Raw genomic sequence first — 26,866 nt, 5'->3', positions numbered from 1 at the left:
CAGCGCCTTTCTGTAAGAGGTTATAGCAGAAGATGGACTTTTGTAATCCAGATACTCAATACTACCGAGGATACGCAGGAATGCCTGCAATCAAGACTACAAACAAAAGATGACAATCTGCTATAGCAGGTAAAGCTACTCCTTGAGTAACAACTTCCCATTCAAAAATAAAAGTGGCGAGCTCAACTTCACACTCTGAACATCTGATGTCCTGTTTCCACACCAGAAGCTGCACAGAATATCCACCGTCTAAATGGGACTCCTGCTTGTACAAGCTGTCCACATTCACAGGAACAGGATTTGGACCCTGATTCAATATTCAGCAATTGCCTAATGAGAATCATATTGATCACCAAAAAGAAAACCCCCAAAGCCCCTGAAACGAATTTTTATAGCCACGGGTTCAAGTGGAAGACCAGAAACAATTGACTATGAAAGCGGAAAGGCTGTATTTTTTAAATGTTTCCTACTACATACAAGAACAAATGCAGGATGTGATGTTTGCTTAGTTTTATTAATTTATTTTTGCAGGAATCTGCAACTCGGAGTATGCACTTTCTGGAGGTACCATGCATGCATAGCCTCTGAATGCTTTTATACAATTTCATCTCTTAGTAATAAGTTCATTCACAGCATACACAAATCTAGAATGTAGACACCATATATACAGGATTAAACAAGATCGTGTCTTCTTTTTTTAATGAAAAAATTTAACAGGGTTTCACACAGCAGGAAATATGGATTAGATACACTGGTGCCACCATAAATAAATAAGTTTCAAGAACACAGTTTTTTAAAATTGGTTTCAAAGGTACTGAAAATCCAGGATTATAATATTGCATTAACTCAATTGATTTCTGATTATTCAAAACAAAAAAATATTTGCATTAATATTTATGGACATAAACAGCAATGAAAGCCCCAAACTGAAGAAATCTGGCAAAATTCAGTCACGGCTAGCTTCATATAATATTGACATTTTGAAACGAAACAAATGCAGCAGCACATAGAGACACTACTGACTATGAGATGTGATATCTGTGCATGTGTTCTTTCTTTATGGGATTTAGAGTCACTGTAGTACAGAGCACACAAATTCTGTGGTACCAAACAAGCTGATGAATTGTTTATGTCCAACTGTCCACTTCTCATCAGGATAGTCATTTTCACATTCTAGGGTATATCACTGAATTTTAAAACAGAAGCTATCATCCTGATGACAAGCTTGTTTTTAACATATTTAATATTCTCACATTCTTTTTTAAAACATTCTTTATTGTTTTTATTTTGTTTTGTCCCCATTTCAAGTCAAGTATTTTTATTTCAGTTTCAAGGGGTTTTACAATCAATATTAAATGTAAAAGTATTTAGAAATTGAAATGAGAGATGTATAATTGGGACAGATAAAGTAACTGAATGAAAAGGTTTTTTTTTTTAAAAAAAGTGATTTAGTAGCATATCATAACCAGAAAGTACTGAGACCAGCTCTTTTAAGAATTATTACACCTTTTCACCACACCTCCCATTTTTCAAGGGAAACACACACATACCACAGACACACAGATACACAATTCGATCTGATCTAAGACTACATTTTACAAAGTACTTCCTTTTGCTTGACTTCCCACCCCTTTCCTCTTCACCCAAACAAGACTAATAATTACATCAAATTAAAAGTAGATCCAAAGTTCAGGATTTCTTTTGGTTTACTATGTTCTGAATCATTTTCCACAAGCCCCACTCTAAATAAACTTTTAAAGAACTACAGTAGGATTCTATAATTAAAGGGAATTCATCTTAATAGCACAGTAAATATAAAATAAGCTTTATAAAATTTCAATGAACAGTGAAATAATTTTGAATATCTGAATGTCCAAGTCAGTTACAAACTCTACCACTCTAGTAGCATGGTTGAGAGAAAGCTCAGTCATTAAGGAAAAAAAGAAAACACAAGTAGTGCATTAACTCAACACAATGGCATCAGCGTCCCACCATTCACACACACACACACACACGTTTTATACAATACAGTGCATTTTGTATGCCAGCTGACATTAGGGTTTTATATGCATTCAATAAATATTACATAAACCAATCTTTTTGGCATAGTCTACAATTCAGTTGGGGTGTGAACGGCGTCACCTGCTTTCAGAAGGAAAATGGATCTTCCAAAATTCAGAATACAATTTACATTCTAACAAACTAAAAATATTCAAGCACCATGTAAAGTCTTTACTATTAATGTTTTGAGTATGGGCTTTTACAAATAAAAGAATACATCAGAAGGGGTTTTTTTGTACAAGCAGCAAATGAGAGTAACTGAAAAACTGGAGTAAAATTATTGGTACGAAGGAATTCATTTGCAATTTAACAACACTCAATCAGTCTTCCAAAAAATATCTTGCTGTCACTGCAGCCTTCCTTCTCTTCCTCTGGTGAAGCTACAACTAAGACTAGCAAGTCTCCATTTATGGTTATTACAGTTCAGGGAATTATTGGACAGCATGCATTCCCTGCCCCTCCTTCCCCCCCCCCAAAGTAGCATCTATTCTGTCTGAAAATGGCACAACTGTATTGATGTATGACACATCTACTCTCATTTGCTGTCATCTCAGCTGCTATCGTTTTGTAATTCCAGCAAAAACAAATGCTTCCAGAACTTCAACAGAAGTACAAATGAACAGAAAATTGAAATAATACAAAGGCAAAGGCATCATGATAGAAAAGTCATGAAGTTACTGGTATTGTTTTGAGTAATACATTACACAACTGATAACAGCAATGGTACTGCTTATCTGGGGTATAATGCTTCTGCTCATCTGTTTTCTAGTTATCTCAGTTTTGTCAGACTGTCCACTTTAATGAACAAAATTAATATTTGCCTTCTAACTTCATTTGACAGTAATTTTTTTACCCCTTTCCACATGTGATGAGGTCGGGAGGGAGGGAGGGAGGGAGGAAGGAAGGAAGGAAGGAGGGAAGGAAGGAAGGAGGGAAGGAAGGAAGGAGGGAAGGAAAACTAGCTCTGATGCCTTTGACTTTGTTTTGCTCATCAGTGGCGCACAGTGATTGCTGGAGATCTCTTAGCTTATTTAAAGTTATGCTGAGGATTTAATTAGTGCAAGAACATATTGAAAAATGCCAGATAAAATATTGGTTCCTCAAAGATCACAGTTTGTTTTTTACTGTTATCTTTATAAACTGCAGGGTGAGAAGACACCAGATTGAGCAATGCAGTCAAGATGAGTTTTCTTCCACCCACCCCTTACAAACGCTGCTTGATCTTAAATAAGGATTCAGACGCGTGATTGTTCTACCACAGCTTAATATGTTATCACACATCAAGTGAATTGTGGTAATTGACCATATGGATGTGGCTGCCATGAGCTAAGAGCAATTTCACATGAAGTAGTTTAAATCTCTTCTGGTAAGGTTTAGCTAGCACATATTGCCTCACAGTTGCAAAGTCAATTACCGTAACTCAGCTGATGTGCTTGGTTGTGTCTCTGAATCTTGACAAAGTCATAGCATAAAAACTCAAATGCACTGTACCAGCTTCTGACCAGTACACAAGAACATCCTACTCAGTCGCACAGTTGTGTAACATAATCACTCAGCTGCCCAAACCCAAGTTCGATTTCACAAGTATTGAGTGCTTTATTACAGCAACCTGAAGCATTCAAACAAATTGAACATCACCTTTATAATACAGTATATCATATGCATAAAAGTACCAGTATGATTTTCAGTTGCAAGTCTTGTGTTCTTCAACTTACGGCAAATATTTCCTGACCGAAATAAAAAGAATGCAGTGTGTAATTTTTCAGGATCTGGCATCTGCTATTTTATACAGGCTGGTTTATTAACAATGTGCAAATAAACCTTTACTGAAGAGCTAATTGATTAATTATTTTTCAGCTAACTTTGAACTGGGGCACAAAGTACCTTCTGTGCTGTAAACATCATGAATTCTTCACAAATTGGAAGCTGAAAAGGCCTAAGGAACTGGGTATAAACTCTTCTCATACACAACCATGGCTGAGCTCAAGTCTTCCAAACCAAATTTGGAGTAGTCTGTGTTTGGCATATGTCACTGTGCTGCTACAGAGCACAGGCTTAGAAGATTGTTGTATATAAAAGCATACTTTTAGCTTTGAAACACGACAGCCTGATGAAAGCATGCAGCAGTATTTTCATCTGTAATAAGGTAGAATTCATTCTTAGTTTATTACCAGTGTTGACACAGCCAGGTGAGCACTGTACAAGCAAAAGGGATTGTAAAAAATTACCTCTGATTAAACTCTCTGTAACACTCATACGGTATCTCATTTAGTCACCTTAGGTTACTATTTCAAACAGCAATTTTTTGTAGACATAAGTTACCCTGAAAAAAAGCAGCAATTACAAATACCCTTCTCCTTGTTTTTTTTATACATGGCAAAATTTATTGTTGCATTTACCTGTCTTCTTTTTCAGTAGCTTACAATCTAGAAGCACAGGGAGCCTTTGTTTTCCAGCTAGCTGTGGCCAGGTTAAGTTAGCTCTGGCTCTTCAGTTTTTCTGGTTAAGTGTAACATTTCACACCATTACTAAGAGTCCTATAATTTAAAAAAAAAAAAACCAACCCAGTATTTTTTTTTTTGAGCCACTAAGCAGTTACTATAACCACAGGACTAAACACCAGTAGTTATTTGCTTTCCTGTATACATTCGTCCCAAAATTAATCCTTTTACATTTTCAGGTTTCATTTTCTGCTTTGCTCACTGCAATGGGATAAGAAAGAATTTCACCCTTAATTTATTTATTTTTAGTGTAGCACAAGCAGAAACATCTTAACACATTACTCCCACCCCTTGCAATATGAAGATTGTTGACTGGCAAAGGCCGGGCAGATGGACTGAAAGGTTCCCCATGTTTCCTTCTCCTACAGCTGTCGGCTTGAGAGCCTGTTTTCAACCCAATGCAGCCCCTTCCTGATTTTCAGGTGTATCGTGGCATTTCACACTGCTCACAGCGATTTAGTGCTGGGTGATTTAGAAAGGTGCAGCTATCACAATTCCATGGAGCTCCTTCAAAGTCTTCATCTCTTGGCTGAGTCCGTGGAGTCTGTTTGGAGCTGTTTTGATGCTCTAAAAAAAGCCAAAGGAAAACATTTTTTCTTATTTCAGAAGAGAAGGATGATAGGCAAGGTCATACTGCTGGTTTGTCACCTCATTAAACGTTCTGTCTTAAAATGAACATGGAAACCTTTCCACTTAGGTAACATTAAAGGTCTTTTGCTAAAGCACTTCTAATTCGGTTTGTGAAATCTGAATATTTGAAGTATTTCACTTCTGTAGAGAGTCACTTAACCATACTACATTAAAAACAAAAAGAGCAGTCACCACTGTTAGGTCACTGATACTGCTAAAGGTTTAATACCTTAAAACATACTGAAGAGTTTGTTACTGGCACTGCAACACCATTCTGTTAAAGAATGACTTCATAGGTTTACGTACAGCTGTCTATTACCAAATTCTAAATTCCAATAACCCTACTTTACCTGAAGTGAGCCTACTTCTAACTTAGTTCCTTCAAACAGTCTGACAGATGATATATTTTCTGCATCTTTTTCTAGCATTTATCCAGGCTGAAGAAAATACAATATAAAAATAAAATGGTAGGCCTGTTTCAAAACAAGATGATTGTTTTTCTTCCTCATGGCTTTGCAGCAGGGATGTGTGTACATGAAGCAGCACTCAAGTCTGTTTTCATTCATAAAATCAGTACGTATGCAAATCATACAATGGGTATTAAACCATGGAAAGACTTGGTTTTCCAATGTCTCCCACCACCACTTCAAGACCTCAGGTTATCTACTAAAAGTTGACAAATACTCCTAGAATGTGTAAACACAACATTTTACAAAATGTTAATGTTCGAAACAACATTAGCACACATACCTAGAAGGTAAGGTTAAGATACCCATCTGCTAAACAAACATCTGTAGAAAAGCTTAATTAAAAGAGAACTTACGTTGTAAAAAAGGACTGCAATTTGTAATTTAAAGTGCACACATTGCTGTCATCTGCTAAGAAATCTAGCAGATGGCTGATGACAAAGTTAGTGCAAATAGTACTTAGGTTTGTCTTCAAAGACATAAAGAAAATAAAAGTAATCTCCTTGCTTAGACATAAACCTGCTCCAGTCCAGAAGTTGCATAGCCACATTAACAGTGCTTGGCCGCAACGAATTCCTTCTAAGCAAGCAAGTAGTGTGGGCACTAGGCTGCATTCATGTTGACTAGCCAGGCAGCAGCACTGAGCAGACCCTTGTCTGCCCATACCTGTCTGTCTGCCCATGCCTTCAACAGATGAATATTAAGGAAATGGAATTTTTCATGAAAAAAAAAAAATATTTTGATGGCTCCATGTTAAAAGCCAAGCTCAGAATACAGTACACCAGCCCTAAAACTGATCTCTAATAAGTTGACAGACAAAACCAGGAAGCTAGTCATAAAAGTCGTACAAATCCTTACAAGACACTATCTTTCCAATTGCCAAATAAAAATCACTTACTTCAGGCAAGTTTTGCACGTTATTTTGCTTTGACATAATAAATCAAATAGGCTAGTGTAATTAAGAGAATCTCTTCAAGCATCATGAAGTAGCAGTGCCTTAAATCAACCATGTGACCACTGCTATTTAACATGAATCCAGGCAGCTGCCTACATGCCACTGCTCACCTGCTGCTACTGTCTTTCCTGGACACTACCACCTACGCAGGGAACGCGTCCCAGTATTGGAGGTTTTTTGAACCACGAGCAGTAGTTCCTGGCCTCCTCTTTCTTTAAAAATTTCCACATATTAAGCATTTTATTATCTGAAAGGGTAAAATACTTGCTTCAAAAGAGGGGGAAAAATTTCCTTATATGAATTCAAAATTCAACTGCAAAAACCTTTGTGAAATGCTTATCAGCAACTAGAACCTATTCACAAAATTTGAATTTTCAAGCAGACTATATGATTACTGATTCAGAAGAGTGACTTCTTTTCTACTAACCATTTTAGTACATGCTAGTTACAGTAAGAGGAGACACATTATAATAAATCTTATCACACATAAAATTTTCAGAGAAAAGACCTCTGTTTTCTCTATATCAGAGCACAGAATCCTAGACTGGCTATTTCAGCAGAAAGATATGAAATGTTTAAAAACTTCCACTAACATTTGAAACCATTCTTTTAACAGATTTCAGGAAATAAAAGAAAAAAAGGTCCAAAAATACCTGAGACAAAAGGTAGTATTCTGCTCCAAAATGATCACTAAACAGTAGTGGAGCTCAGAGAGCTACCGAGCTACATGGCCACTAGGTGTCTGCCAACAGTGAGCTGAGTCACTCTGGGATGTACTGGCTGAACCTCCACTGGACAAAAAGAGAGACTACATAGCTCCTGTGCTTACATAAAGTGTCCTCAACTGGATATGAATCCTAGATACTATACAATTAGCACAGAAAGTTTTAGAAACCAGTAATGAACCTGTACAAGTGGGACACTGTTATCTCTTTAGACCAATGTAAGGAAACGTGTTCTCTCTTGGTCCTTAAAATGTCCGAAGCTCTCGCTGTGCTAAGATTTCAGGGCTACTGTGAAATTCATACTCTGCACAAAAAATAGGTAAAGTGTGACTGGTCAAGTTAAAATTTAATTAAAAATATAAATGCAAATTTTAAAAAGCTGCTGTGACCAATTAAACTTGCATAAAAGGTAACAACTAAACTCTAAAATCCTAACAACATGTATTAGAAGACTGCTAAACAAACCTGACAGAGTTTTTAACCTAGAAGTATTTAAAAAACATAATTAGGAAGCTCAAGTTAACACGTAAAAGTCTGTATACTCTCAACTCTTTCTCTAATAGTGAATAACAGTATTTACAAACAACATATTAACAGGACATTCATTTGCAACAACCTGCCTGAGGAAAACGAGTTGTAGCCAGGATTACTGCACTTACATAAAAATGTTCTGTTTTGGTTTATATATAGAGAAAAGTTATAATAATCGGAATTGCTTCCTGTCATCACAGGGGTTTTTAAAAAAAGAAGGGGAAATAAAAAAAAGCTTTCTCAATGCAGATTAGGTAACTTGATGCTTGCTTGTTGACCTACCCTTTTTATATGGCTTTGGTGGCACAACAGGACCAGGCTCTATGTTATCATAGAAGTTAGATGTGGCTTTCGGATCAAAGTTCCCTGTCAGAAAAGAAAAGTAAGAAAGCGTAACTCCAAGGTTATTAACATGCCTATACCAGTGTTATGAACATCTAGAGGCTTCAGATTTTACACATCTTTTTGTTATGACATTATATATTAGCTTTTTCCTGAGTAGTCTTTTGTCACATATTTTCAGTTTTGTGTCAATTCTAGTAATTTTTAGCAGGCTAATCCCACATTGAAGAATCAACTCCAGCTCCATGTTCTGCATTGCCTTAAAAATATGTGAAAACAAAGCTTTCCGTAGGACACATTATTGGTATAAAAGGAGGACTATGCATATTCTAATCTATTTGATTGTATTTATGTCAAGTTTCTGTTGCAGTAAGAGGATTTTTAAAGACCTAAGTAGATTTCTGTTTGCCAACTTCTTGGTTGCAACCTGTAGATCTGTTTTGTATTACTTGGTCAGAGCCTTTGCTAGCAAAAAGTTAAAAATTTAAGTAAAGAACCTTCACTAAGAAGTATTTTTTTAAAAAAATTTGCTCTTGACAAAGTCACTCTTAAGTCACCACTTTCTTAGTAATGCAGTTTAACTTGGCCAACAGAAATATTAGCAAGTCAAATTTATCAGGTTGCAACTGAAAAAGACACCTTTTAGAGATAAGTTGATATTGATAATCAAAATTGAACTTTAAAGAGTCCAAGTATCCACATGTAAGCACACACTATATTAGAATCATAGAATCATTTAGGTTGGAAAAGACCTTTAAGATCATCAAGTCCAACCCTTAACCTAACACTGGCAAGTCCACCACTAAACCACGTCCCTAAAGCACCTCATCCAAACGTCTTTTAAATACCTCCAGGGATGGTGACTCAACCACTTCCCTGGGCAGCCTGTTCCAATGCTTGATAACCCTTTCAGTGAAGTTTTTTCCTAATATCCAATCTAAACCTCCCTTGGTGCAACTTGAGGCCATTTTCTCTCGTCCTATCACTTGTGACCTGGGAGAAGAGACCAACCCCCACCTCACTACAACCTCCTTTCAGGCTCATATTCAGGCGGCTGGCTCATATTTGGCCACACTGCTGCCTCATATTCAGGCGGCTGTCGACCAACGCCCCCAGGTCCTTTTCTGCCGGGCAGCTTTTGAGCCACTCTTCCCCAAGCCTGTAGCGTTGCATGGGGTTGCTGTGACCCAAGTGCAAGACCAGGCACTTGGCCTTGTTGAACCTCATACAATTGACCCTGGCCCATCGATCCAGCCTCTCCAGATCCCTCTGCAGAGCCTTCCTACCCTCAAGCAGATCAACACTCCCACCCAACCTGGTGTCATCTGCAATTCTCCTGCCCATATTTAAATTATGTTTTTTAAAAAAACCTATCAATTCTATACCTCTAGATTGAAGGAGATCAACTTCTTTCAGTGTACAGTCAACATTTATTTGGAGCTGTCTGTTGAGGCTTCTCAATCTGGTCATTTCCTCAGGCTAGAAAGAAACAACCCAAAATAGTAATTGTGGGAAAGTCAGTATCTTATCTGACATAGACATAACATTATTATACCTTTGTTAACAGCTTTATTAGAAACTAAGTATAGATAAGGCACTGAAAAAAATAGCCAAGATTCCACTGTCTGTCCCATCCCCCCTACCCAATTTATTCCCTCAAAAAACATACTTTTATTGGCATTTGAGGAGGAAACCAAACCAAACCAACAAAACTGAACAAGTTACTTATTATTAAAATTCATTAGGAAGAAGATAGAGCTGAGCTCAAGTTTATAAAACCATACACCTTATGAAATTCTGTATGAATTGAAGACTTGCTACATGAGTTTACATCAAGACGATCAGGAAACAGAATACAAGCTGCAGTTCACATTAATTACTACTCGATTATAACTGAATAAGGTCAGAGGTTTATTTATTTGCATCAGCCCAAGGAGTTCCAACATGCCAAACCTTCTAGCCCAGTATATTAATATCGTTCAATGCTGCAAGACAGTAATTATTCTTAACAGAATAATCAGTTATTTAAGTCCATATATTTGCATATCATTAAGAAACCCCAAGTTACTGGCATATAAAGTGTTCTTAATGCTAGCAGCAGTGATTATTAACATGTATGTAGCAATAACTACCCTATCCTAGGATACATTCCAGCATCACAGAGTCACAAAAATCACAGAATGTTTGAGGTTGGAAGGGACCTCTGGAGGTCATCTGGACCAACCCCTCTGCCCAGATGGCGTTTGAATATCTCCGAATGTCAATGAGGACTCCACAACCGCCCTGGGTAACCTGTGCCAGTGCTCAGTCAACCACACAATAAAAAAGTGGTTCCTGATGTTCAGAGGGACCCTCCTGTGTTTCAGTTTGTGCCCACTGCCTCTGGTCCTGTCACTGGGCACCAGTGGAAAGAACTGGCTCCATCCTCTTTGCACCCTCCCTTCAGGTATTTATGTATATTGGTAAGATCCCCCCTGAACCTTTTCTTCTCCAGGCTGAAGAGTCCTAACTCTCAGCCTGTCCTTACAGGAGAGATGCTCCAGTCCCTTAATCATCTTTGTGGCCCTTCAGTGGACTCTCCCGTATGACCATGTGTCTCTCTTGTACTGGGAAGCCTACTCCTGGACACCATACTCCAAGTGTGGTCTCACCAGTGCTGAATAAAGGGGAAGGGTAACCTCTCTCCCCTTGCTGGCAACACTCCTAACGCAGTCCAGGGTATCATTAGCTTTCTTTGCCACATTGCTGGCTCATATTCAGCTTGGTCTCCACCAGGACCACCAGGGCCTTTCTGCAAAATTGCTTTCCAGCTGGTCGGCCCCCAGCTTATACTGGGGCATGGGGTTGTTCCTCCTCAAGTGCAGGACTTAGTACTTCCCCCAGCTGAATAGCACGAGGTTCCTGCCAGCCCATTTCTCCAGCTTGTTGAGGTCCCTCTGAATGGCAGCACAACTCTCCCAGTTTTGTGTCATCAGCAAACTTGCCAAGGGTACACTCTGCCCCATCATCCAGATCATTAAGGAAGATGTTAAATGGGATCAGACCCACTATTGACCCCTGTGGTACACCGCTAGTTACTGGCCTCCAACCAGACTTTGTGCCACCGACTACCACACTCTTGGCCTGACTGTTCAGCCAGTTTTCAGTCCACCTCACTGTCTGCTCATCCAGCCCATGCTTCATCAGCTTCTCTATGAAGATCTTACAGGAGACAATGTTGAAAGCCTTACCGAAGTCCAGGCAGACAACCACCACTGCTCTCCCCTCATCTACCAGGCCAGTCTTTTCATCCTAGAAGTTTATAAAATTGGTCAAGCTTGACTTCCCCTTGGTGAATCCATGCTGACTACTGCTGATGACTTCCTTGTCCTTCATGTGCCTGGAAATGGTCTCCAGGATTAGTTGTTCCATCACTTTCCCAGGGATCAAGGTGAGGCTGACCAGCCTGCAATTCCCTGGGTCCTCCTTCTTGAAGACAGGAGTGACATTTGTCCTCCACTAGTCTTCGGACGCTTCTCCCAAACACCATAATCAATCAAAGATTATCTAGTGGCCTTGCAATGATATCTGCCAGCTCCCTCAGCACTCATGGGTGCATCCCATCCAGGACCATGAACTCATGTATGTCTGCTTTGCTTAAGTATTCCCTGACCTGATCCTCTTCCATCAAGGGTATACCTTCCTTGCTCCAGACTTTTCCTGGGGTGTCTGGTACTCAGGATTCCTGAAAGCCTGTAAAGACTGAGGCAAAGAAGGCATTCGGTATCTCAGCCTTTTCCATGTCCTAGGTAACCAGGTCTTGTTGAGCAATGGGCCCACATTTTTGCTTAGTCGTGCTTTTGTCACCTATGTACTAATAGAAGCCCTTCTTTTTGTCTTTGACATCCTATGCCAGATTCAACACTGGTTGGGCTTTGGCTTTCCTAACCTCATCCTTGCACACTCAGACAGTGCCTCTGTATTTCTCCCAGGAACATACCTGCCAAATGCTGCCCTAAGACAGGAGAGACATACAGCAGCCATACTAGTTAGGCAGCTAACAGCCCCTACTATGCCTTCCAGCCTACATCTGTATGCATTGTCTATGTCAACACAGCGAGTTAGCCAAATCAGTTCAGGCTCACAACTGCACAAAGTGGAAGTTATATTTCAGTCAGATGAATTCTCTTATCAGAGCCTTACGGATGTTTTGGATAGAGTCACTTGCAGCTGTAAGTCAAACAGATAGGAAGAATCAACCAGGAAAAGAGGAGAGAGAGGTGCCAACTATTTAAGTCAACACTGCCAGTGAAGTTACTTGGCACATCCTGCACATACCAAATGGGAAATAGATTGTCTAGGAGATGCAACTACTCAAACAACAAAATACGTCACTATAACAAAATACCTTTTAAAAAAAATGTGAAACCTTGCTGCATGAACACCAAGCTGTATGTGGCTCGGGCTCTTAAATAGACTTGGACATACACTTTTATAGGTTCTTAGGAAAGTAACTATCTATTCAGTTCTGTGGTCCAGAAAAGCACATGTATACAAGTTTCAGAAATTCTGTTGTGAACACTGAGAAAGCTTGACACGTATCTGTTTCTTAAATTATAAGAACTGGCTTACGACAAGCCAAGAACTTACAAAAAAAATCATCTCCAGAGACTGAATATTTTATACCCCAAAACATTTTTTTTGGTATAATACTTTAGTTCATGAAAACAGAAAAAATAAATTGGTATCTTGAATTAAAATACTAACAAATTGCTTACTGTTGGAATTGCAGTTGTACAGCTAACTCTTCGAAGCCGTCTCTGCATTAGATCATGCTCCATACCATTGACTTCAGCTTTCAGGCGTTCGAGCTCTTCTTTCTCAAGCTTCAGTTCCTTTGCTAATCTCTCCATCCTTGCTCGTTGATGTAACAGCAAGGCTAATGTTTTACATGGAAGAAATAGTTACTAACACACAAAAACCTGGAAAATGCAATTCTTAACTTATGCGTAAGATTCATGAGTGACCTTTCTGGAAAAAAAAAGTGATCATAAACATGCAGCCAAATATCAGTGTGAAGATGCTTTCATGCCAAATGAACTACAATTTAGAATAAGTTCTTCCAGAATAAAAAACACATTTTAGACAGTAACTTGAAGTTGATATTACCATTTTGGTCAGAGCTTCTTTATTTGCATTTGGTCTTTCTCATCTCAAAAATACAAAGGCACCTGTACAAGGAGACAGCTTCTCAGGATGAAACAGCAACCTAGTTATATTAATACTGTACTGACAAAAAAAAAAAATACCAGAGGTAAGATCAGAAGGTAACACACACTTCATATCTGCTGCTCAATAGCAGCTGACACACTAGCCTTGAGACATTAGCCAAATGTCAGTCCTGAATTTTTTTCACTGCTATTACAGATTATGCTATAATAACTTTAAGTAGTCTTAGCTTTTCAGAGAGTACTGTAATTCTCAATACTATAAGTTGACCAGTGCTCAAAGGCAAAACTATAGAACTTCGATAAAACAGACTAGAGAATCCAAAAAATTAAGAAGTGGGGGCAGCTCAGGTGCTTCAGAGTCTTTAATTCTACAATAGAGCTCATTCACTGTCCTCTAACCTCTCTCTGCTATTAATCATTCTCTCATATTTTTGTCATGGTACTGAAATTTATGACAGTCAGACACAAACTGATGTTGGGCTCCCAGAGCAGCCACAGAAAGAATACTGACTAGCTAGAAAATAATATTCAGTTTCTGCAGGAAGAGCGTTTGTCAGTATTTCATCATCGTGCAAAACTGGCCAAGTTAATTAGTGTGATGCTTAGCACTTTCTTATCTGGCTGTTTTTACCCAATTAAGGTCTATTAGGACAGAGAAAAATAAGAGAAATTTGCTGTGGGTATTCAAGCACACCACTCATACAACAATGTTCCAGCAAACTGTTCAAATGTATGAAGATGTTGTAGAATCTGCAAAATGCTAATTCATACAAAGCACCAGCCAGCACCTGTCCTTTTCTTCACCCCTATCCAACACAGGCAAAGAAAAAACACATATTATCTCAAGAATATCTGCATACTAGCTAAAAAAAAAAAGAAAAATAAGCAACAATAAGACACAGCTGACTGGGGGAGGATAAAAAAGAGTCAGGAGCATAAAAATGACAGTGTTTATCATCAGATGTCAGTATTCTGTGCAAAAAAGTAGCACTGTACTTTGGATTTTGTATGGATCCACCAATTCATAAGTCATAAGTCATCCAAGTAGAGTTTAAGAGATTACAAAACCTAAAAAAAAAAAGTACAGATACCAGGCTGTATGATTTTCCACTATTACTATTAAACCTTGTCTTTGTGTGACTCCTCCAATTTAACATCCGATATGACTACATTACATAGCTTTGCATTATACTCTAGTACAACTCAAACATGACTCACGCTACAAAGAAACAGTGGAAGTACAGACACCAGAATGGATTTTTGGTAACACTTTACAAAATGGTTCATATTCAAAAGAAAATTAAATAAACTTGTTCCCTATATTAAGCTGTTAAATATACTCTTCTTTAGGACTCCTTTGTGATAGTAAAGAATATAAGTTTTATTCTTCTACAATTTATTTATATCAAGAGTTCAGAGTACAGCTATACCAAAGGCTATAATAAAGTCCCAGCTGTGGTAGGTATTACCACAAAAGCAGATGCCCCAAAAAGCATATACTAACTAGTTTTATTGGTTTTGTTTTCCAAATACACAAATCTAGTCAAAGATACAAAGGCAAAACCAGATTTCTACACTTCAGAATATGTTTCTCAGGTATGTGAAGCTACTTATAGTTTTCTCACATAACTGACAATCTTTAACGAAGATTGTCCTAATGTAATAGGAACACTACCAAACAAAGCATATGGCCTAGGAGTTACAAACCTACTAATGTTCATTCTCTCTAAATAACATTTCTAATTGAGTCTACCAGGTACAGAACAGATCTTTGTTGACAAGTTAGAATAGCTGAAAAGACACAAAGTGAAATAAAAAAACCAAAAAAATCAAGAACTACAAGGCAGCATTATAACCATTATTTCAGCTCTCTAAAGTGAAAGGAAGGCTAAAAGGAGCAATGGAGAACTATTTTCCAAACACAAATCCAGAAACAAAGCACATTCTTTAAAAAATTGCTTCTGATTATCATTCTGTCATTACCCCAAATGATTGGTTTGAATGCTTGCAGACTGATTAATTTGCTCAATTTTAAATGTTTCAAATCTATAAAGCAGATTACTATGAGAAAAGCAGTCTTCAGCTAAAGGTTAGATTTCACCTTTTTTTTTTTTACTAAATTACTTAATTCTTCATTTATGCGTGGCATTAAGACTAAATATGTTTTATCCCTATGCAGTAGAACACACAACCTAAAATGTTTCTGCCAACCTCTTCCTCCTCTTTGAAAATTCTAAGTGGAAGAAGTGAACTTTTGATTAAGTTCCTCAAAATAATTATTTTAATACTTTCAAAACAAAGGTTTGATTTGTATTGACACCTTAAGTAATTTTAGCTGCAATCCCACCTCTCCTCTTTCACTTAATACTCTTCAATCTAAACCAAATAAATGGGATTCAAATTCCCTGCAGAAGTTAGTGCTTCAGGTTTCATAAAGCACCCGAGTATGGCACAAATACAAAAGAGTAATAAAATCCACATGTAAATTTATGACACGGTTCTTCAACGCAGAATTTACAAACCGGACATACAGTATATGAACAAACCACTTACTCTTGTTAGCTGCAGTCTTTTCTTTTAAGAAATTCCCCTAACATCAAAAGCATAGCAACTTTAAGAACCTCAGAAATTCTTTATGTATGAGACTAAAATTTGGCAACATTTTTTAAAAATCAGAACAAACTCTCTCATTAGATGATTTTTGGTGCAAGTTCTATTCTTCTCTGTACAGCTTGAAAAATTCTCCGTAAGTAACAAAATCAAGCTGAAAATGCATTTTACAATAATACAATTTGCAGGGTGAAGCATTTACCTTGAGTGTAAGCATAGTCGTCTGATCCAGAACTAGAACTTCTCTGATACTTATGGCTTCCTTTTTCTCCTCCAGATCCTGGGATTACAGAAATAGGCTGAATAGGTTCTGGTGCTGCAGAACGCTCTTCTTGGTCCACTAAATTTAAAAGATTCTCAGTCGGTGCTCGACCTACTGTGATTTTAAAAATGGTTGGGTTTGGCTGAGATACCATTACCCGAGGAGACTGTGTTGGTGCACCTGTAGGTCCAGTTGGTTGAGTGTAGGTAATATATACTGGATTAACACTAAATGGAGGTTTGGGTTGACCCGACATACCTCTTGATGGAGAGCTTGAAGGAGGAGTAGTGGGTGCATACAACGGGTGCTGGTTTCGTTGAGATGGTTGATTACTTATTGGTGAAGGACTTCTGTTCACTGCAGTCCCAGGTCTTTGCGGTGGCTCAACTGTAATTTCTATTTTATTCATGGAACCTTTGGATAAACTAGGTCCAGCAAAAGGAGGAAGATATGATACAGAGTGACTGCCTTGCTTTTGGAAAGTCTGGGATGCTTGCTGATATGGATGGGGTGGGACAGTTGAAGGACTAGGAGGCATGAAAACATGTGAACTCTGGTGACTCAACTGAGGAGGTTGAACTTGGTGCTGAGGAGAGCCAAAGGGAGAGGGACACTGGGATGCCGGTGGTGATCGAAAAGCTGACTGAGGGATCTGGGGTTGTTTAGGAGAATACTGAGAAGGTTGGTAGTTCTGTTGATGTGGATACACAGGTAGAGGATGGGGAGTATAATGTGGAACTGGGCCCTGTGGCGATGAATGCCACTGTGTATTCTGAGGAGTCTGTCGTCCTGAAGAACTTTGAGATGTTTGTCTTATATAAATAGAGCCAGGAGTCCCATAAAGATTGCTTGGAATCTGTGGAAGAATTTGTAGAGCTCTGGGTACACTCTGTCCAGAGGGGAGGTTTTGTGATACTGTAACAGTAATGGGATTTGTACTGTACCGAGGTATGTGCATATATGTGGGAGGAGGGCCTTGCATAGCAGACGTGTTCATTCCTGGTTGTATGGAAGATGGCTGTGGAGGTGGCTGTGGAGGAGGAGTAGCTGCATTTCTATTCTGGTCATTCATGAAAAATGGATTGTAACTAGGAGAAGCTGCCACAACAGCGGGAGCAGAATGTGGTTCTTGAACTAAGCATATCAGCTGTTTACCTGCTGTGCGTTGTGGATCAATATGTCCATCACTTGAACTGTGTACCAGTGTACGACCACCATTAAGTTGAGCTCCATCCCCTGCATGATAGCTGGTATGAGGATGAATACCCAGATTAATGTGCAAAAGGCTATTTCTATTCATTCTGGTGTCATCAGGGCTGTGGTACTCCATATATAAGTATTTGTTGCTCTCCTGTGCGAGGGCTCGACAACAGGCATCTAGGTTGTTGTTGTTCTAGGAGTAAGAATGGACACCTATTATTGTCAAATAGCAAAAGAAAAAGCCACTGCTCAGCATTCAACGAGCATTCAACTGAAGCTGCAATCAAGCCTAGCTTGAACGTAACTAGGGATAACATTTCACAGACATGAATTTTGAAATATATGTAATACCTACTTGGTCAGAGTATGCAAGTAGTACATAGCTCACATTGCATCTAGCCAAATGCTATGGTAACACTAGCTACAGTATGACATATTAAAAAATCAAGTCCAGTTTTGGGGAAAGCAATGGTTAGAACTCTTGGCATCTTCTACAAGGAACAGGTATGTAAAATTAACTACTTCTAATAACACCACAAATCAAATTAAACTAGATCAAAATTGCAAACTCTGGAAAGTCAAAACAAAAATACAGATTATATTTTAATGTTTACCTGAGTATTTACTGTTTTCACCTTTATTTTACTGTTTACCTGAGTATTCCTCTTTACCTGAAAGTTTAAAAGCCCAACACTTTAAACCAGCTTCTCTTGGTAGGACAGAGTTTAGTGGCTTAAAAATGAAGTCGGAATAAGTATTGCTTGAAAAAGTACTGGCAATTCCATAAAGCACCTTAGAATTCTGACATAATTTCAACTGCCTTTAAGAATTTCAGACTCAAGGCTAAAAAAGGTTTATTCATACATCAGTGAGGAAACCAAATAACCCCTGTAAATGTTTGATTTTTTCTGGGGTGCCAGCAGCTGAAACTATACAGAGAAAAAATTATGAATCAAATCAAAAGTATAGTGGGGAATTCCCTTTCCCTTCTCCTCTCCACTCATTTTAGCTTAATCTAGTCCTGTTAAAAGAACGACATGAATGATAGCTTTTTCCAAAAGAGTAAAATCACTAGAAAGTATTCCAGATTGTGGATTTATTTTTTTTTTCTCCCCAGTTTCTCATACAACATCCTGTATCAGCTGTGGTTCAGTTTTTAATTTAAACAGTAGTTAAAGAAAAAAAAAATTCACTTTAAGTCAAGTTCAACTACATCTGGCCCTCAGCACCCTAACTTTGTTACATGTAATCCAAGACTGGTACCTTCTGTGACACACAGCACCTCCTACCAGAACAAGTGTGTACATATTTATATATACACACATACACCCCCGTCTTCCTTAGTGTGCTAGATTACCATTCTAAGGAATATACATTAAAATAGAAGTTAAGCCATTATTAAACACTATCACTATATAAAGCTTGTATACATATTAATACTCATGTGGCCTTGCGTACAATTTTCAACAGCCTATCCAGTTGGTTGAAAAGTCACAGTTACATTTCTTTTCTAAAGGACCAGTCAGTCTTAATACTAAAGTGAAGATGACTTTCCCAAAATTTCATACGATTTCACTATCAGATGAACACACATATTCAGCATCTTCTCAGATGAAGACTTACTACTGAATATGACAGAAGACAGAAGAGTCCACTTAGTTATGTATTGCTCTCACTCTATGGATACTTCTCCCTGACTACTTCACCTTCATGCCAAGCTCCCCTTCTAGACCCCAATGGTCAATGGGAACATCCAGATGTATCACAGAAAAATTTAAAACCAGAACATGTGGGAACCAAACCTTGTAATAACCACCACACCACAGTGCCAAGACAGCAGTCTCAAAAAAGTTAACTGCTACCATCAGCCACTTGCCATCTAAACAGGACTTCAGAGGGTCCTCAGCTTCCTTAGGTCACTTCATCAGGGTGGAGGTAGAGAGAACGTAGACAGGACAAGCCCTAATCTAATTTTCTTAGGGTATGGAATATATTTGTCATTTCAAAGGACCCTCAGTTTCTAATAGGTCCAAAACTCACACTGATTTAAATCTAGAGCATGTATTGCAATAGGTTAATGGAAACCAGCTCATGTACCTTAAAACAAATATAAAGTGGGTTTGGAAACAAATTCTACACTTAAAAAAATGACAGATATTTGCAACGTAATGTTAACTAGCTAGGCAGAACACCGTATTATAGATATAGAACACCATATGCTTCTGCAGCATTAGGGGTTCTTTAATTTTTTCAAAGATGTCTATGACTTAAACATAGTTTGCCAAAAGGATCATGTACTTAACAGTACAGAAGAGATGACTTTCAGGATAAGTAAAGCTTTATATTGCAGGGCTTCCACTGCTTTACATTTGTCTGAAAGCAATTCATTTGTATTTGTATGGTTTAGAAGACACACAATGCAAAAATTACAGCCACAGTTATAAGTAAACCTACTCTTATGCCAGGGACAGGTAGGATGCAAATACAGCTTTGCTACTTTCATATGCAGCAGTTTATCACATTGGGTTCCACCTTAGCCATGGCCACACAAGGCCAAACCAGACCTTACATGTTTCTATTCCACTCCTAAATCTTCCCATTAACAACAGAAGGTATTCCCAGATGACTACGACTTTGAAAAATGATTCTGTGTGGTCACTTATTATCACTTCCAATTTGTGATTTTAGATGAAGGTGGAAGGAAGAAATGGAAAAGAATAATAAAAAAAAAGAACTGCCACCTGACTTGGAAACAGAGAAGTAAAAATAAACCTTTGGACAGCTGTGGCAAAAATATGCCATGAGGACAGAAAACCTTTAGATTCCTAGTTAAATCCAGTTCCTTATCTTGGAAGAATGAGTCATTGTTTGCTAAAATCTCCTCCAGTATATGTACGTTATTTATGTAGTCATCATCAATAATCATCCCATTAGCCACTCTCCTTATTCCCTGTATGCATACAGTCACAGGTCGCATAGGCAAGGAAGAATAGTCAGTGGACCCCCCCCCCCCCCCCCCAACATAAGTGAAGAATGATAAAATCTTTGTACATAAAAGACAGGACAAAAATGCAAGTAGTGGAGTCTCCCACCCTTTCAAAATAAAACCAGAAGAATGAAAATCTATGCTCCATGTATACTACTAAAAAGAATTTTCATACTGCAAAAATAAAACACACAGACTCTTAAACTCTTAAAAACTCTTTACCATACCTGAAGCATGCACTGAGATACCACCCCTTCAGGTATCTCAGGGAAACGTTGTCGGAGATCATGGAGTACCTGCATGTCAAGTTGTTGACTGCCCTGCGCCATGCCAGATTGATGATGTTCCAGATTACCAAAAAATGGAAGTCAACAGGCCTTCCAATGATTGTGGTCTTCTGAGGCTTCTGGCATTTTCTGTAAGAAAGATGACACAATCAACTATCTTTTAAGCCATCACAACAACTTTTCGTCCTTCCCCAGCTGCGTGAGTAAAAGAATTACTGTATTACATTTTTAGATCTAGATATCAAGAGAGACAATGGCTTAAACACAAGAGTGGGAATCGTCATGTCTCAAATTCCAATATTAAAACACTTAACATATCACAGGTATGTCTACATTGCATTTCATTGGAATATGCTAGTTCAGGTCTTTACGCAGTCCCATTGTGGTACCATGTAGGCATAACTTAATCTGATCTGCATAAAATGGAACTGTTACGTATTTACTCCCAGTGAAATTCTGAACAGTTTGTAGGAAAGTGTGAAGTTATCACAAAGCATGCATGTCTTTGTTATTTACAACATGCTAGAAATAACAGGCTGGAAAACTAAATAGCACAATTATGCAAATACACTCCTCTAGTAATAGGGCTTAAACTCTTCCCCCTTTATATCACTACAAATCCAAGAAGTTGGAAGCAATTTTTGTGAAGCATGAAGAGTTAAACAGAATTTTAAAAGTACTTTTTAGGATTATGATAAGCATCTATTTAAGGTTTTTGTAAAGCACCTATTATATTCATACTAACATGATTAGTGACAAGAAACCCTCTATCCATTTCAGGATTCTTGTATTCAACAGCGAAAAGATTCCATCTGAACTTCAATACCCAAGGACTACTAGAAGGCAAATACAGTCTGAGTCAACAAATGCTTTTCTCACTTGTGGCTCATGATCACAGCAGTAATCAAAAGGTAGATGAAGTCTAAGATACATAAAGACTTTGCGTGAAGGTGGTGCATGACATAGCGCCTGTAACACATCTATTATTGCTAAGCTTCAAAAGCCTTTCCAACATGATTACTCAGTTGAATACTTAACTGCAGAGAATGTAGTGCTGTGTTCAAAAGCAGAAATGAAAGTCAGATACCAGCAGTTACTGTTCAAGTAATATTTTAGCTACTCAAAGTCCCAAGTTTAAATCATGCTTATCTCAACCTCAGTGCAATTGTGGGTGGCACATAGCATAGGCATTCCAGCCAGCTTTCACTTCAGAAGCTCAACTTCTAATAGCAGTCTAGAGCAGTACAACAGATCAGCACATACATATACCTTTATGCACTAATAAACTCCAACAGTTTCCTGTATCTTTCCTAAGAAAGTCTCTTAGTTTTAATCAGCAAGAAAATAGGACTTATACCTTCAAAGAAATCTAAAATGTCAGCTTTAGGGTAAAAAAGCTTTGGTGTTTTGGGTTTTTTTTTTTTTTTTATTTTGAATATTTAATAACCATGCCTTTCTTTTTTCACCTCTTTCTAAATAGTACATCCTTCCTCTGAAAAGGGGCAAAACAACAACAAGCACCACCGTCACAGAAACTCCACTATCTGGCTGCTTTGTATGTGGACAGCTCTTAACTGACATTAGCATTCATTAAATGACACATATGCTTAGAGGAAGGGCTGCTCTCTGTCATATCTGGTATATTCTAGTACCCTGTATTTGTCACATCACACTTTCTCAAGATAAAAGAGACAAGTTTAAAGAACAGTGAGATACTTGAATTATCCTGCTGCGATTTAAGAAATACTACAATGAACTTACATTGTATAATCACAAAGCAGGTCTGTCCACTGCAGTAATGCTGCAGACCCATTTTATTTTAAAAGGAAACGAGTTTCCACGGACTACAAGAGCCAGCTGAAACTTCGTATCTACACTCACAGTAAGGGATCTTTTATAAAACTTATTTTTTGTAAATGACAAACAAACACCATACTCTGAAAGGCAGACCACCACAAGAATTCTCAAAGAAAACCTGACAGGAATCAAGCTCTATGTGTTTCTAGACAACTCTCCTTTTCCCAGGAGGCAGGGGATGAAGTGCAGTAATGGAGGAGTACCCTACCAGAATAAATTGCAGTTAAAACCCCTGTGGAATAACAATGACAGTATCTGAAAATCTGAAATAGAAGATAATAATTTTAAGAATTTCATTTGCATGAGCAAAACCCTTTGCATCACTTCTCTCCAAACGCAAATTAAAATGTAACATAGGTGAGCAGACTGGAGATCCATCATCAATACATACAATATTTTTCTACAAAGCTTTTATAATAATCTAAATTAATAATTTCTTTGATGTTTTTCTAACACTTCCTGAGTATGTGTGGTGAGTAGAGGTGTAACACTCAAAGTAATTGGCAGTTATTGGCCAACTATGAATTTTATCACAGAGTTCTCTTCTAAACACAAATAATGGATAACGGAAATTTCCATTCTCATTTGGAAGAGTTGAAGCTTCTAGCCTTTACAGTTACACAGATAGCCTTCAACAGTCTACAAGAAACCTGAAATAATTGTCCTGAGAAGCATGAACACACAATCATCCACTCCTTGGATTCCATGGCTACACTACTGTGGAAATTTATTATTTTTCAGCCAATACCACAAAACTCACTACTGCCATATCTAGGAGCCCAGCATGTTGTCCTGCCTATTCTGCTTGACCTGCCTACAACCAACTGCACATTTTCCACTCTAAGCAGGCACAAACTGGCTGGAATACAATACTTGCCTGGTGCTGTGGAACAACATGGGAAGCAGGTAGAGAAGCAAGTTGTTCAGAGAGCCAAGAGTTTACAGTGCAGACTACACAGCTAAGATGCTTAGACAACAAGAGCTCTTACTAAGCCACAAGAGACTAGAAAGCAATCCTTCAGAGCGTCTTTCTTTCACAGCATTTCACAGGCTAAGGGACATGCCGAGGTGTACTACACTACCAGACTTATAATTGATGGAATAAATTAACATTGCTACATACACGGCAGTTGGAATGGCAAAACCAAAGCATATTGTTGCAGAATTGGTCCTGCTGTGTTAACACACAGAGATGACCTCAGGAGCCACTAGTGAATCTTGGGGATTATGCAAAGCATGACTCAAGTCCTAAACAAGTACACTAATCAATTTTTCACACCTTTTACATGCCCAAGGAAAACAGTATCTTAAATGTAATCGTCTTTCCTTTAAGCCATTTGTGTACCTTGTAAGTTAAGAAAAGTCAACAGTTCCACCAATCAACTGATGCCTCTTTTCTGAAAGAATGAATAAAAAAAGTAGAATTACTATATTCTTGATACTCCTCACAGATGTGTTCAAATATATACAGAAGGAAATCCATTTCACTACTGTTATTTTTGAAGCACTAAATCACCTAAAATGAAGATACATGAATCATCAGTAAAGAGATCCAATTGAAAAATAAATCAGGTCAATACATACTATCTGGAAGTTTATAAATTATGTATTGGTGTGCACTTATGCAATTACAATATATGCAGCAACTAAAATAATTCCTGAGTTAATTTCCAGAAAACAGGTTACCTGGAAGACAGTTTCCCAGGCCTCATCAATTTAAAGTTAATTGTTAATAGTTTTATAACAACAGCAGTTGGGCCTTGAAGGATAAGACCAAAAAAACAAGACAAAACACAATAACAAACAAATCCGTTTATAAAAGCAACACCTCAAAAGCATCCTGCTTCTATATGTTTTATGTAAATTCTTTCATCTTAAAAGATTATTTAAATCTTTAGATTACAAGGATGAGAAAACACAGACGGATTTAAATACAGTCAGGTAAAGAACCTCAATTTTTCCTCTGAATACTACACAAATATAATTCTTAAATTTCATTGTCCTGACTTCTAATCAAATGCATGCTGACACCTACAGATGAGAAGTGGATTTATTGAATGGCATCAACAAACTCAACCCAATATTTGTAAATTAATCTATTTTTTTTTCCTCCTTGTTCATCTCTGATTGATTGAAGTGTTGAAGATAAATTTTGGCCTTCAGATTTATAAATACAGTAGGAATTTCTTTAGGGCAATTCCTTCGAACACTTGCACGGGACTGACAGACTTTTAGCCAAGAGATAGAACAGGATTCAGGGAAAGCTAGCAAAGCTGGATACTCTATTCTGTCTAAACATTGCAGGTACTGGAGTATGAAGATACTGTGAAATTTAGGTGGACAAAACAGTAAAACAATATCAGCTTCTTAATTATGGAATCTTCAGAACAGAAAGAACAAAATTAATATTAACACAAATCAGTAAGCTGAAAGAAAAATGAACATATATAACATCTCCACCAAGCAGAAGTGAGTGTGACTTTAGAGAGATTTGAACTCATTTGCAGTAAATATGAAGTAGAAAATCCAATGAACAGTTATACAATCCAAACTCATGACAGTAACTCCTAATTGCTATATGTTTAAATACCATCTGCCAATACCAACAACTCACTTCTGTTTATATTTGCTACTGGCATTTAGGTGTAAAACTTCTGAGTAACACTGATATCAGTGCTACTCAGAACTTTATTCCTGTTCTGAACCAAACAGAAGAGCAGTAACAGTCTGAATACACTCGCTGAACTGGAACTTTCCTTACTTCTCTGGCAGTGGATAGAGGGAGAACTGTGAAAAGTGAGGACAGGAACTGAGGCAGCAGAAAAAGATACAAAATTCTAAAATTCCGTTTCATTAATCTAGATAAGTACAGAATTTTACTTTCACCAAAAACGGCAAGGTAAATAAAAATGAGATCATGTCCAAAAAAAAAAAAAAAGATGTTTTTTAAATGGAAGAACAATAATAAAAGCTTAACACTCATTTGTAATCGCTTTACTAAAACACGCCATTTTTTTTTCAAAGCCATGCTAGACTAACTGGCTGCACAGCATGAGTGACAATCTGAGTGACATTTTAAATCTTTTGTTCTAAATTTATTTATTAAATGGAAAGAAGTTGTGAATGCATCATATGAATCACATTCCTTCTTGAGGTAATTTCAATCCATGAGACGTTTCTCTTCATTTGGTCATGTTAGCTACAGTTCTTGAAATTACTTTTTCAGTTTTGTCATTGCATTTTTCCTATTTACTTGTTTTGCTGAAGTTGGTCTCAAGAATAAGTTATTCCATCTTTTTGAAAAAAAATCTGCTCTAGTCTAAAAGCCTTTTAGAAGAACACAGACCATTCATGCTCGAAGCACAAAAGAACGAGCAGTACTAGACTTGCTCTGCAAAGTAATGTTACTAAACTATACAGCAGAGTACACAGAGTGCTTATGAAGTAAAAAAAGTTTTATATAGATCACAACTTTTTACATATAATTGAAAAAAATTAGTTGCCTATCAATAACATGTATTAGGATGTTCATGTTTCATAACTACTTACTTCTAGATTCCTAAATTCAAGACATCTTCTAGTATGGAAATAATCCTACCAAAAAGTCATCCAGGTACTGAACTACAGTGTTCTCCTTTACCAGGCACAGTACATAACAGATTCTCCAAATAATCTATTATTTTTTCAACTGTGAAAATTATTTCATTGTACTACTATAACACAAACAAAGATTTAACCTGCATTTAAAAGATTAGCCTACTTACTAGAAGTATCTTTATTAAACCCTATGGCCCAAGAAAAACAGTGAAAACATTCCACCTCTCACAAATGTAAAATATCACCTATTCCAGCTTCAGCACTCAAATTCAGCAACTAGTCCAAAGCATTTATTACTATGTGGGAATAAAAACAAAAAATCTTGGGCAAGTTAAGTCCCTAGAAACTGTCTTACTGGGAAAGGATTTCAAAGTTTTTATTTACATATACATGTATATGAAAACTATTCAGTGTATCACACATTTGTTACAGTTTCTTGAATGAAGCTACCCTGTAAGTGAGGACTGCTTAGGGAGCAGATGTCAATTTAACTTCTAGAATAGATGCGGACAAACTTCCACTGCCTCCAGAATCATCTAGAGATTTGGCTACAGTCGCCCAAGGATGCTAAGATTTAGTGCATATGAGGCAGCATGAAAAACCAGTGAGATCAGTTGTAGTGAGTTACAACTCATACACAACTGA

At 37.6% G+C, this 26,866-nt stretch overlaps 1 protein-coding gene across 8 annotated transcripts in view; it reads right to left on the bottom strand.

The window, feature by feature from the left end:
- Positions 1-4,204: 4,204 nt before the first annotated feature.
- The window catches only part of TAB3 (TGF-beta activated kinase 1 (MAP3K7) binding protein 3), a 44,672-nt gene continuing 22,010 nt past the window's right edge, over positions 4,205-26,866 (bottom strand). For 2 of the 8 annotated variants that reach the window (XM_072848451.1, XM_072848440.1), the window contains 6 exons: positions 20,708-20,896; positions 16,235-17,687; positions 12,970-13,130; positions 9,598-9,691; positions 8,153-8,236; positions 4,205-5,129 (listed from right to left, as the gene is read on the bottom strand). In XM_072848451.1, coding sequence (XP_072704552.1) covers positions 4,981-5,129; positions 8,153-8,236; positions 9,598-9,691; positions 12,970-13,130; positions 16,235-17,687; positions 20,708-20,809 — 2,043 coding nt within the window. In that variant the 5' untranslated portion in view covers positions 20,810-20,896 and the 3' untranslated portion in view covers positions 4,205-4,980. Of the gene's footprint in view, positions 5,130-8,152; positions 8,237-9,597; positions 9,692-12,958; positions 13,131-16,234; positions 17,688-20,707; positions 20,897-21,512; positions 21,617-23,969; positions 24,022-26,866 lie in introns of those variants that run through there. The other 6 variants (XM_072848477.1, XM_072848487.1, XM_072848495.1 and 3 more) reach the window with 6 other exon arrangements.

Source organism: Ciconia boyciana, chromosome 1 (genome assembly GCF_034638445.1).
Source record: "Ciconia boyciana chromosome 1, ASM3463844v1, whole genome shotgun sequence".
NCBI lineage: Eukaryota > Metazoa > Chordata > Aves > Ciconiiformes > Ciconiidae > Ciconia > Ciconia boyciana.
This window is presented reverse-complemented; position numbering and strand designations above follow the sequence as displayed.